Source organism: Neophocaena asiaeorientalis, unplaced genomic scaffold (genome assembly GCF_003031525.2).
Source record: "Neophocaena asiaeorientalis asiaeorientalis breed wild unplaced genomic scaffold, Neophocaena_asiaeorientalis_V1.1 scaffold606, whole genome shotgun sequence".
NCBI lineage: Eukaryota > Metazoa > Chordata > Mammalia > Artiodactyla > Phocoenidae > Neophocaena > Neophocaena asiaeorientalis.
Window position 1 is genome coordinate 12,338,119 of NW_020173687.1, and position 13,272 is coordinate 12,351,390.

Here is a 13,272-nt window from a genome sequence, read left to right on the forward strand (position 1 = left end):
TGGCATCGCTGGCCTCTACCTATGAGACGCCGGTAGGATCCTTCTCCCCAGTTTGTGACAACTGAAAATGTCCCCAAACATTGGCAGATGTCCCCTGGGAGGCAAAACTAGCCCTGGTTGGAAATGACTGGTCAAAAGGTTAAATTCTGAAATGTACAGTTGTGGGTCAGATTGTGCATTTCAAACTTTATAGGTTCCTGTGGGGAAGCAGGCACTCATATATTGTTTGTGAGAGTTTAAATGGCACATTTAGAGCATCCTTCCCTATTGTATTTTCTGCTATCAGGTCATTTTAATAGGTGCCTGGAAGTACCCTCGTCGTTTTTAAAAATCAGTCCTACGTGTATGCATGTGGCTGATTCACTTCGCTGTACGGCAGAAAGTAACACAACCTTGGAAAGCAATTATACTCCAATAAAAAAAGAAATCAGTCCTATGGTTGGACATACCAGGTGTGTCTGGCCGTGATGAAGATTGTGATGGATGTCTTGGTATATATTCCTCTGCAGGCTGAGTGTGAAGTTCAGTTCCGCTGCTTCACTGGCCCACGGGACCTTGGGAATGTTAATCCTCTTTGAGCGTCAGTTCTTCCTCTGTGAATTGGGGATGATAATAGCTCCTGCCTCGTGGAGTTATAGTGAGGATTAGATGCCATAAGTGCATATAAAGTTACTGGTACAGGATTAGGCATTAATCCTGTTTAGTAAATGTTGGCAGTATTTTTGTTAGTATCATGATTTCTGTTAGCTCCAGCGTATATGAGACTGCCCGTTTTCCTACACCCTCCTCGCCTGCACCGGGGGATTATGTATTTTTTTTTAAAGATTTATTATTTATTTAATTTATTTTTGGCTGTGTCCGGTCCTGGTTACGGCACGTGGGATCTTTGTTGAGGCATACGGGATCTTTTGTTGTGGTGCGTGGGCTTCTCTCTAGTTGTGGCGTGCAGGCGGGTGGGCTCTGTAGCCGTGGCACGCGAGTTCCAGAGCGCGTGGGCTCTGTAGTTTGCGGCACGCAGACTCTCTAGTAGAGGTGTGAGAGCTCAGTAGCTGTGGCACATGGGCTTAGTTGCCCTGCGGCATGTGGGATCTTAGTTCCCTGACCAGGGATCAAACCCACGTCCCCTGCATTGCAAGGTGGATTCTTCACCACTGGACCACGAGGGAAGTCCCTATGTATTTTTTTTTTTTTAATGCTTCATTTTGGTCTCCTCTACGCCTCGATTAATGTTCTCCTTGGGCCTCATTTTTCCCTCGCAGATCCTGTTCTCAAACATTGAAGACATCCTGGAAGTTCATAAGGATTTCCTGGCTGCCTTGGAGTTTTGTTTACATCCGGAGCCTCAGTCTCAGCATGAACTTGGGAATGTTTTCTTAAAATTCGTGAGTACGATGCCCCAGCCCCTACCAGAGCCTGCAGCTTTTGGGGAGTGGGCTTCTCCCCCGGCTCCCCATTCCATCCACCCTTGGCTAGCTTCGTCTGCAGATCTATCTGGGAGGGGGAGAGGCAGGTGGGCAGGTGGGTCCAGCCTCCACCCCGGGAACAATGGGCAGAGGGTTGGACCCAGCAGACTGGGGCTCTTTTTAGTTGGCTCTCCCTCCCTTTAATGTTATGTAGAGTGTGGTCCCCTTTTCCTCAGAGCTCTTTGCTGAATGACTGCGTCCTGGGGCTCCTCCTGGCCTGGCCTGGCGGGGCCCCTCTGCTGCAGCCTGACCAAGAGGGTGGACTGGGGTCAGACACACCTGCATTTGAGTCCCGGTCTGGCCACCCACTGGCCACCGAGGGTGTCTGACCCTTGGGTGCCCCCTTGGACTGCTGGACAGGGAGACTGATCCTTGTTGTAATAGCCACTCTCTTCCCAAGTCACTTAGAATTGTGAGGGGACAGCTGGAGGAAGCGGGGCAGCCTAGCCTACAGGAGGCAACTGCTTTTCTCTACCTGTGCTGCGTGAGACCCTCCCCACTGGGAGGAAACCCGCACTGGCCTCACGGGCATGAGGCCTGGGCCAGATTCCAGTCCTCTCTGAGCCTCAGTTTCCTCCTCAGATGGAGCAGTAGGGATAATGGTGCCTCCTTGGGTTGATGGAAGGACTCAAAGAGGTAAAGCAACAAAGTGTGTAGCCGAGAGCAGCAGTTCTCAACCAGGGGGTTATTTTGCCCCCAGGGGACATTTGGCCACATCTGGAGACATTTTTGGTTGCCACAGCTTGGGGAGGGGGCCATGCTACTGGCTTCTAGTGCGTGGAGGCCAGCGATGCCACCAGATAGCCCATAATGTGCAGGTCCCCACAGCAGAGGATTATCCGACCTCAAGTGTCAGCGGTGCTGAGATGGGAGACCTTGGCCTGGAGCAAGCACTCGGTCGGTGCTTACTTTCGTTGTCATTGTCATCGTTACTAACTCCCTTCTCCAGGGAATCACATCTGTGTGGTCTGAGATTAGCATGGCAGAGCTGGGCTGCTCGTGGGCTGTGTCATCCTTGGCAAGTTGTTTTAACTTGTCTGTGCCTCAGTGTCCTCACCTGTAAAATGGGTAAAAAACTAGACCTGACCCTTGATGTCCTTGAGGATCGAGTGAGCTAATACAAGGAAGGAGAGGGATCCGAACAGCTCCTGGCCCACAGTAAGTGCTCACTAAATGTTGGCTATTAGCTCTTCGCGTGGCCACCGTTCCTCAGCGTTTGAAATAGGATGAACGTGAGAGCAGACGGGTGAGATGGGCACTAATGGAGGGCGTGGTGCAGGGCAGGGATGTGATCTGCTTTGCATTTAAAGGGCTGCTGCTGGGGAAGCGGGGAGACCAGGAAGAGGTCACTGCACGTCTGAGATGATGGTGCCCATCGGCCAGGGTGGTAGCCGTGCATGTGGTGAGAGGGGCTAGTGGCAGTACTGGTTAAGGACACATCTTGTTTTTTTTTCTCTTCCCGAGCCGCGGGGCTGGCAGGATCTTAGTTTCCCAACCAAGGATTGAACCCAGGCCCTAGCAGTGAAAGCACCGAGTCCTAACCACTGGACCGCCAGGGAATTCCCCAGGACAAGTATCTTGAATAGGAAAATAGAAAAGATGGGAGGGACAGTCTTCCCTTTGGGTTCAGAGGAAGGAGTGAGGCCCTATTTCTCTGGAGCCAGGCTGCTTAGGTTCCATTCTCTGTTCTATCACTGAAAAGCTGAGTGACCTTGGGCAAGTGACTTCACCTCTCCAGGCCTCAGTCTCCAACTCTGTAAAATGGGAGTAATGATAGTACCTGCTGTATGGTGCTGTCATGAGGATGAAATGAGTTAATTCGAGTAAAGCAGTGAGATCTGGCCTGGCTCCAAGCTGGTGCTGCATGAGTGTCAGCAATGGGTGTTATTCCAGCTGGGGCACCAAGGAAGGCTTTTGGGAGGTGGTGGCATAGTTGGGGATGCCCGTGACATGATGACATCTGAGCTGAAAGTGGAACAGTCCATACTTTAGACGAAGTGGGGGAGGGGTCCTCAGGGTGCATTTTCCAGCTTGCCGATAACTCCAGGCCCCATGTGTCCCCCGACTTCTCTGCCTGAGCCGCAGAGGTGTGGTAAGCAGGTTTAGCGCACTGGCCAGTGAGGGTCTCCGGCTCCTGAGTCCCTACTTGGGCTAATTTGCTCAGAGATGCAGGGGACGGCTGGAGGAAGGAAGGTGGGGATTTTAGAGCCCAGGAGGCAGCCTCTTTTCCATACCCTCTGCTGCGCTGCCCGGAACCCTCCTCATGTAGCCTCATCAAACTGGACATCTGTGAGGGCAGTGCCTACCCTCAGAATCCTCATGTGCCTACGGTGGATGTTCAGGCCTTTGTGGGGAGTCAAAAAAACTTATTTAAAAGGGTAATTTGCATCATTATTGGACGTGGAAAATGAGTGTCTCTTGCTATTAAAAATAAATGCAATAGAAACCAAGCTGTGTTACAGCATTCCGTCTAGAAACTCTTGCCCACCTGAGTCTCTGAGCCTGAGACCTGCGCTGGGTTTGATCAAAGGAAGATGAATGGTGTCAGACTGGCTTTGGTGTCACAGCACACCTTGCTGAGACCCTTCCTTGAGGTAATTGGAACAGCTGAAAAAGGAGTCAGCTTTCTCCACGTATGATTCAGTGTTTTTAATTTAAAGTCATGTTTTTCATTTAACATTTGCAATCATCACCCCGCTCCCCCCAGGCTCATGGCAGACGGTGCTGAGTTCTTTTTAAAAGCGGCCACTGCTGTAGGCTGGTTTCCAGGAGCTGGAGGCCTGCGTACAGGTGGCCTGTTGGAAGCAGCTGAAGAAGGTTGCACAGTCTCCACCTGGCCTGACCCCACCTGGGGTTGGGGGAGCTCTGGAGCTGGCGTGCCTCTTCCTTCAGGTCGTCCTGAATTGCCATGAGGTGGCGGGGCCTTTGCACCCCCATTGGACATGGGCTGTCCCGGGGAGTGGGTGGACAGCTTCGGGCCAGCCAGGCAGCTGTCTCAGACTGAGGACGGAGGGACTCACGGATAGGACACACTCACCACAGCATCCCCCGACAGCCCCAAAGGGAGGGGGCACCAGGGCCAGCCAGACAGCATCGGGGTTGTAAGGTGGTGACTGGGAACAGAGCTCTGTGGACAGGCTCTCCAGGAGAGGAAGGGGCACATCAGACCCTGTGAGGGGCCCTGGCTTACAGACCAGTTCACCGCTGCTGCCCAGCCAGTGGACAGTGTGGGACTCCCTCACACCCTCACCCCCAAACCCAACCACTAACTACTGAGGTGATTGCAAACTAGCACTCAGTGAACCTTCTCTTTGTGCTGGGTGCTGGTCTGAGTGCTTTACGTATATTAATTCATTACAACGTCACAACAACCTTTAACGGTGGGTGCTGTTATTATACCCACTCTACAGATGAGGAAACTGAGGCCCAGAGAGGGTAAGTCAGTGCGCAAGCTTACCCAGGCAGTGAGTGTTGGAGCCAGGATTTGAGCCAATGTCGTCTGACTCCTGGACTTGTGTTTCTCACCGTCTTACATGATAAAGTCCCTTTATATCATTATTAAGCACCTACTGTGCACCAGGCACTGTCCTTGGCCCTGAGGATGGTGCCCTAAATAAGACAGATTTGCTTTTTGCTGCCATGAGGCTCCATGAGGAGGGTTAGTCAGCTGACAGAGGAGGTCGTTTCAGACGTGGACGTGGGTTTGTGAAGGATATAAAATGCAGATGTGAGGAGTGACTCTCCTTGAGGTTGTCTGAAGTTGGGAAGTCAGGGACAGGGTTGCTAGATTGAGCAAATAACAACACCCAGAATGGTGGGTGTTTGGATGAATTTGGATTTCAGGTAAGCGACAAATAATATTTTAGCATAAGTATGTCTCATACAATGTTTGGGACATACTTCTACTGAAACACGATTTGTTGTTTATCTGACATGAGCACTCAGCTGAGTGTCTTGTGTTTTATCTGGCGATCCTGGTCAGGGAAGGCTTCTGTGAGGTGGTGACGTAGGGGATCTCGGAGAAGGATATTCCACATGGAGAGGAAGCCAGGGCAGCGGCCCTGGATGGAGCAGGCTTGGTCCACTGGAGGAAGGCAGGGAGGCCAGAGTGGTTGGAGCGGAGTCAGTGGTGGAGCGAATCCAGGGATGTCATGGGGGGGCCCTGTCCTGCAGGGACTGCATTATGAGAGTTGGAGGGTTTAGCAAGAATTGGTGTGGTCTGTGTTAGGTTTTAGCCTCTTCACCCCACAGCTGTGTGGACAGGCGGAAGATAGCTTGCGGAAAGTGACCTGAATCTCATACTCCCCTCCCCACCAGAGAGGTCTACATGGCCAGCTCCTTCCCTTCTCCAAGTCTCAGTCTTTGTGGGTGTGAAATGAGTGGTTGGGAGCAGATGGTCTCCGTGGAGCTAGTGTCACCCCCTGGGTACTGTGGACGGCAGCCACCACTTCTGACAATCCTCGGAGCTCTCTCTGGGGGCTAGAGCCTCTCCCCCAGCTGTCCCCAGCTGGCAGCTGTCCTCTTCTCCTCCCTCACAGCCCAAATCCATGGCCACACGCCCCCCATCCCCACAGTCTGTGTGTGCACAATGGTTTGTCCATTTCCTCCAAGACAAACAAGCAAAGCCCCACGGGGCGCCCCTAGGAGGAAATTGAACGCTTGGCCTCTTAGCTGTCAAGGGTAGCATTTCCACATTTGCTGCATCTTCGGCCTGCGATGCAGCTGGGGTTGAGCTCAATGAAAGGAGATGGGAGTGATGAAACTCGGCATGGTTTTGAAGAGGGGTGTTGTCATTTACTAAACTTAACTTCTCCAAGTCTCAAGCCTTCTCCCCTGCCCTTTTCACAGGCTGAAGGAGAGGATGACATTACACAGTGTGTCAGAGAAGGGGCTCAGGGAATGAGGAATGACAAACTGTGGCGATCTTATGACTTATTCCCCTCTCCTGCATCCGTGGCAGACATTGCTAGTCAATCACAGCATTCTCCATGGGGTTCCAGAATTCTTCTCACTAGTGTTCCAGACAGCAGTACTTATTGATTGGGGTTGGCATGTGAGAATGAACAGATTTGGCTGTGCTTCTTGGTCCAAGCCCTTCATGGTACAGATGGAGATGAACAGGGAGACGGTCATCACACCAGACTTGGGTCCATGTTTTTCATTTTCTTCCCCTTTTAGAGTGTGCATATATTAGTACTGTCTTCACTGCGAGTGACAAAAACAACTCAAATAGGCTTAAAAAAAAAAAAGGACTTTATTGGCTCCTACAAATGAAATATTCAGAGTGTGTTGACATCAGGTATAGCTGAATCCAGGACCCCATATGATGTTTTCAAAACTTGGTTTTTCTTTGTCTCTAGGCTCTGCTTCCCTCTGTTTCGGCTTAATTCTTAGCGTGGTGGCAGAGGTGACCCTCAGCAGTTTCAGGGTGACAGTCAGCTAGCTTAGTAACAGAAGTTCAAAGAGAGCTTCTCTTCACAGCAGTTCCAACCTGAGTCCTTAAGGGCTCTCACTGGCCCAGTTTGGGTCGCATGGCCATTGCTGCCAGGACCGGGAGCTCTTTGATTGGTTTGGCCTGGGTCACACGCTCACGCATGGTGCCTGGGAGTGGAGTGGAGTCAGTGGGGTCAGAGTGTAGGAGGCAGATTCCCCAGGGGAAAAAGTGGGGGCTGTGACCAGAACAAGGGGGAATGGATGCTGGGTGGGTGAAACAACACACGGGCCAGCGAAAAGCTGAGGCTGCATTGCAGTGCACCAGGGTTGTCCGGAAGAAACGTGGGGCTGGTGTGAGGGTCTCGGGCACCACTCAATTCCTCCCTCTGCTCTCTTGCTTCATTCATCAAATATACATGAGGCCTGCACTCTGTCTGGGACTTCAGTCCCCACTGGCCATAGCCGTGACCTCATCAGTTTGCAAAGCCTGCCTCCATGGAGCTCATGGTCCAGGGTGTGGTTGTGGGGAGGTAGACAGTGCAAGAATGAGAAATCAGATATACCGGGAGGCAAGAGCCACCACAATCCTCAAAATCTGCCTGGTGCCTTCCCTGGTGGCCTTCCCCCGACCTAAGAGTTCACTCAGCTCCCTTCCTCCTGACTCTGCCTGTCTCTTTTTTACCATCAAATCCTACCCATCCGGGCTTCCCTGGTGGCGCAGTGGTTGAGAATCCGCCTGCCAATGCAGGGGACACGGGTTCGTGCCCCGGTCCGGGAGGATCCCACGTGCCGCGGAGTGGCTGGGCCCGTGAGCCATGGCCCATGAGCCTGCGCGTCCGGAGCCTGTGCTCCGCAACGGGAGAGGCCACAGCAGTGAGAGGCCCGGCCCGCATACCGCAAACAAAACAAAACAAAACCTACCCATCCACTGTCCTACCTGTCCTAGATGGATTCACCAAGGGGATGATGAATTTGCTGAAATAGTAACCATGGTAATAATAGCAACATCGACAACAGCAATAACAATAGCGGCTAATAGTTAAGGAGCCCTTACTATGCACTGTTTTACGCGTTTACTATGAATTCACCTGATAACCCTCACAGCGACCTTATGACGGGGAGGTCGTGACTGTCTATAATTTATAGGCACGAATGCAGAGGCTCTGAAACATTACGTGCCTTGCCCAAGGTCACAGAGCTGGCGAGCTGGGGAGTCGGGCTGTGAACCTGGGTGGTCTGGCTGTAGAGCCAGGACTTGCGAGCTGGGGAGTCGGGCTGTGAACCTGGGTGGTCTGGCTGTAGAGCCTGGACTTGCGAGCTGGGGAGTCGGGCTGTGAACCTGGGTGGTCTGGCTGTAGAGCCTGGACTTGCGAGCTGGGGAGTCGGGCTGTGAACCTGGGTGGTCTGGCTGTAGAGCCTGGACTTGCGAGCTGGGGAGTCGGGCTGTGAACCTGGGTGGTCTGGCTATAGAGCCTGGACTTGCACTTACGAGGCTGATGCTGATTGTAGCCATGGGGGCTTCGGTGTCTTATCTGGGAGCTGTGCTAATAGCAGGGCCTCTAGGCTCTTGGCTGCCGAGCCGGACATCAGCGTGGGGGTTAAGAGAGGTCGGATCCTCCTTCTGCCACTCCGCTAGGTGTGAGACCCTGGGCTCATGACCTTTCACTGGTTTCCCATGTGTGAATGGGTTGAATACCGTGATGACTGGGTCAGGTTACTGTGAGGTGGAGTGAGTCTACCCGCACGCATTCCAGGAGAGCAGAGGGTGGCGTGTCCTAACTGCTCAGTACATACTACGTGTTGGCCGTCGGCTCTGGCTGTGGACACTTCGCTGCTCAGGGCATCTGCTCAGATGGTGTACACGGAGCCCCAGGGGGAGCTGGGCCGGGTTGGGGTGGCTTACTGATTCTGAAACCCATTCTCTCTCCTCGTTGGTTTCCTCTTTCCTGCAGCCACCCACCGGCAGGATGACTGGGGGCTTGTGCAGAAGCAAGACGAGCTGCTTACTTTGCAGACCCACCTTTTCCTTCCTTAGCTTCTTGGGGTCTCCTGGCCACCCCCCAGCCCAAGGTCAAGGCCCTTCAGCCACCTTCAGCCCTTCCTGTCCTGCAGCCTTCCCCAGGACATCCTTGTTTGGGGTTTGGTGAGTTGGAAGGAGGTGTTCTGTGAGCCTTTGGGAACTGAGTATGCTCAGTGGAGAGCTTCCTGCTAACTAAGACGGCTCCTGTCCCTTTCAGTCCCGGAAACCCTGACTGATGGTTACAGACCTGGTGACTCACGGGTGACCTCTAGGCTGGAAAGAGTCCAGCTTTGGGCTCAGGGGTATCTGGAGGTCAAGAGAACTATCCCCCTGCCTCAGCAGTGCCACTGCTGTGTGGCAGTGACCAGAGATCTACTTGTTCCCCCAAATTCCCGAGTCTTATTTAGACTCTTGGGTTCATATATACAGGGCATTGCACCTAGTAGGTGTGTAGAGTTCATTCATTTAGTAAGTATTTATTGAGGGCCTACTGTGTGCCAGGCATTGTGCTAGGACCTGGGGACACCTCAGTGAACAAGAGGATGTGGTCACTGCCTTCAGGGAGCCGACTGCCAAGTGGGAAAAGACAGATGATGAACAAATAATCTGGATAATTCCAGATTGTGAGAATGCTATAAGGAAAATGAAGACAGGGGTGGGGGGATGATAGAGTACACCTGAGTGGTCACTTTAGCTAGGGGTCATTTGAGGAGGTGGCATTTGAGTTGAGACCCGAATGCTGGGGAGTAGCCAGGCTTTGGGCAAAAGTGTTCCAGGTAGAAAGAACAGCAAGAGCAAAGGCCCTGAGGTAGGAACAGGCTTGGCAAGTTCAAGGAGCAGATAGAAGGCCAGTGAGATGAGATCAGAGAAACTCAGGGTCACATTGTCTGGCCCTTGAAAGGTATAATAAAGTGTTGGATTTCATTCCTAGTGTAATAGAACACCACTGGAGGGTTTTAAGCAGTGGGGTGACACAATCTGACTTGTGTGTTGATTCTAAAGACATTTATTGAGCACTTCTTGTATGCTGAAACCTCACCTATTAAATCATTTAATTTCAGTAACAATCCCATGAGTTAGGGCCTATAATTAACTCCACCTTAACAGATGAGGAAACCAAGGTCAGGTAACTTGCCCAAGTTCACAGCTGGAAATGCACAGCCAGGGTTCAAGCCCAGGCTGCCTGGCTTGAGTCTGTGTACTTGACCCTGGGCCCTGCTGCTTCCTGCGAGGTTACTGGGTGCAGAACTGGGGCAAGAGTGGAGGCTGAGAGGCCTGTAGTGAGTGGGAGCGACTTCATGTGAAATCCCGCCTGCTGGGTATGTCTCAGGGTCAGGGTGTGGGGTAGGCCTTTCCTCCCAGGCCTGCTGGCCCAGCTGTCCATACATCTCAGAGCGTCTGCCTTCCTGCCATGACCTGTCTCCCACAGGCTCTGTCCTTGTCTTGCAGAAGGACAAGTTCTGCGTATATGAAGAATATTGCAGCAACCACGAGAAGGCCCTGCGTCTGCTTGTGGAGCTGAACAAGATCCCCACCGTGCGGGCCTTCCTTTTGGTGAGTTAACCATTGCCCCTGCTTCTCCCTTCCTCTCTGCCTCAGCCTTGCGAATCCACACAGACCCATGGTACCTGATCCCTTCCTCAGCTAGGGCAGTCTGTGTACAGCAGGTATCGCAAACGTTTTCTGTAAAGGGCTACATAGTGAATAATTTTTGCCTTTTTGCATCATACAGCCCTGTCATCACGACTCTACTTTGCTGCTGTAGCATGAAAACAGCCATAAGTAATGTGTAAGAAATGAGCATGGCTGTATTCCAATAAAACTTTATTTATAAAAATAGGCATAGAGGGCTGGATTGGCTCTAGGGCCAAATTTGCCAATTCCTGTTTAAAGTAATGATCCTGATAAGACTGATAACAATAGTATTAATAATTGTATTCAATATTATTCATCTTATTTAATTATAAGTGAAAGAAAATCTGGTTAAAATTGGCTTAAGGAAAAAAAAAGATTTACTGGTTCACTTTCTTTGGAAAGACCTGAGAGAGCTTCAGGTACAGCAGAATCTGGGTGTTCCAGTGACATCATCAGGAGTGTGTCTCTTGGTTCTGCTTTTCTCACCTTGGCTCCATTCCCAGGCAGGCTCTCCGCATGTGGTGGCAACGTAGCCTCCAGTGGCTCCACGCTTATACCTCTCCTAGCCGAGCAACTCCAGGATAAAGAGGGCTCCTCTTTTCTAATGGTAACAACAAAAATTCTGGGTCTGATGCTCATTGGCTCAGCTTGGCTCAAGACCATATCCGTGAACCAGTTGCTGTAGACAGAGGGATTGGCTGGTGCTCAGATCGGTCACTTCTCGAGCTGGAGGGCGGGGTCAACTCCATTCATACTACAGGCCCTAAGGCTGTGGGTAGATCCCTAAAGGATGTTGGTTTGCACTTGTGGAAGTAAGTTGGGAATGGATGTTGGTCAGGCAAAACCACAGACACCCATGATGGTCTTTCCTACAATCGCACCATTCACTTGTATATAAAACGGGTTCTCATTTGTGACCTCCTTGGAGCTTTACCAGCTGCTGTCTGTTGTGTATGAGTTGAGGTATTCATTTGTCTGCCTTACAGACATCCCAAGTAACAGTGGTCTAAACAAGGTAGACATTTATTTCTCTCCCATGTTAAGAACGTGGAAGTAGGCAGTCTGGGGGTGGTATGGGGGTCCCAGTGTGAGGGGCCAGTGCCCTAGTATGTGCCCTCATCGATATGGTCTAAGACGACTTCTCACCACTTCCACACTCCAGGTGGTGGGATGCAGGAAGGGTGGGAAGGAGGGCCTGCCCCTCCCCTTTTAAGGGCACAGTAGGAAGCTGCACACATCTGCTCACATCCCATTGGCCAGCACTTAGTCACGTGGCCACACCTAGCTGCAAGGGAGGCTGGGAAATGTAGGCTTTATTCTGGGCAGCCCTGTGCCCAGCTGAAAATTCTTTCGCTTTGGAAGAAGAAATACATTCAGGGACACCGCATAGCCTTTGCCGCAGGTGGTTTTGACGACTCCAAAATATTAAGTGACTTCCTGAGAGTACATACTTGAAAAGTGATCGAGCTTCTCATGGGTTCCAGTCTTCCTCTTTCGCCTCCAAATTCCCTGCTCATTCAGTCACAGACCACCCACCCCCTGAGCCCCCATGCTGTTTTATTTCCCAGTGGCACACACAGAGTTCAGCACACAAAGGTAGAAGAGTTAACTGCCATGGCATGAGGAGCCTTAACCGTGTGCCCAGAGAGCTAAACTATATAGTACAATTCTTTTTTTTTTTTTTTTTTTTTTAGTACAATTCTTAATTGCACTTCTCCCTAATGCACAGTCTCCAAGAAAATACTTCCAGGATCTTGATTCAGAATGTGTGTTTCCTTCACCAGTGAGTTCGTGTTGCTTGGCCCACTTCCAGTGAGCATCTGAGGCAGGGGAGCTTGGCCAGCTGATCTCCACCTTTGTCTCAAGCGTCTTAGGTGTTCAGGACTGGCGCATTTTGTTGTTGGTATCTGCATCTTTACACTTCTGGTTTTTCACTTATAGTCGTAAGAGTCTGGGCACAAAGCAAAGGTAAGTCAGGTAGTGTAAGGTCACACACGTGGCCACGTTTCTGTGGTTGGCCCGGGACTTTGAGGCAGCACCGCTCTGCGGTGGTCCTTCTGCCCAGGCTTGGGCTCCCTGAGTCCCACTGTCTGGACTCGGCTGTGTCTTGGGAGGCAGGAAGATGCCCAGGAGGTGTTTGCAGGGGTGCGGGAAGGAAGCGCTTCACTTCTTCTTTTTTCCTTCCTCTCTGTCCTGCAGTCTTCCTGGTAGGCCAGGCTGCCCTTTTCCTGGCAGCAGCTGGGCTGGGCCAGATTGGGCAGGGGGAGGAGGTGTGGGGTGCCAGCACACACGCCATCTGTCTCCCTCCTTGCTGGCATCTCCCAGCTTCTGGCCACCTGCAGAAGAGCCGTCTCGAGTGTATTATGGGATGTTAAGGCATTGGGAACAGACACAATCTGGCTTTCCATTCATGAGGTACTGTACACTACAGAGAGATGGGGTGGGGACTTTGTCTTTCTGTGCCTCAATTTCTTGTCTATAAAATGGGGATACTTGATTCATTTATTCATTCAACAGCTTTGTTTTGAGCACCTAGCAAGTGGTAGGGATCGTTCTAAGTACTGGCGATATAACAGTGACCAAGGCAAGAAAAGTCCCTGCTCTCATGGGGTGGCCATTCTCGTAGGGGGGACTTCCGTGGTATGTCTCATGGCATTTCGTTCTCTGCAGGAAATAAAGTGAGTTAAGGATGGCAGGAGATTTGAGCAAGTTTGGGTGGTG

General features: G+C 51.5%; 1 protein-coding gene across 3 annotated transcripts in view; it reads left to right on the forward strand.

The window, feature by feature from the left end:
- The window catches only part of PREX1 (phosphatidylinositol-3,4,5-trisphosphate dependent Rac exchange factor 1), a 197,954-nt gene that overhangs the window by 87,450 nt on the left and 97,232 nt on the right, over positions 1-13,272 (forward strand). For all 3 annotated transcript variants that reach the window (XM_024750367.1, XM_024750368.1, XM_024750369.1), the window contains 2 exons: positions 1,260-1,382; positions 10,366-10,470. In XM_024750367.1, coding sequence (XP_024606135.1) covers positions 1,260-1,382; positions 10,366-10,470 — 228 coding nt within the window. The remainder of the gene's footprint in view (positions 1-1,259; positions 1,383-10,365; positions 10,471-13,272) is intronic.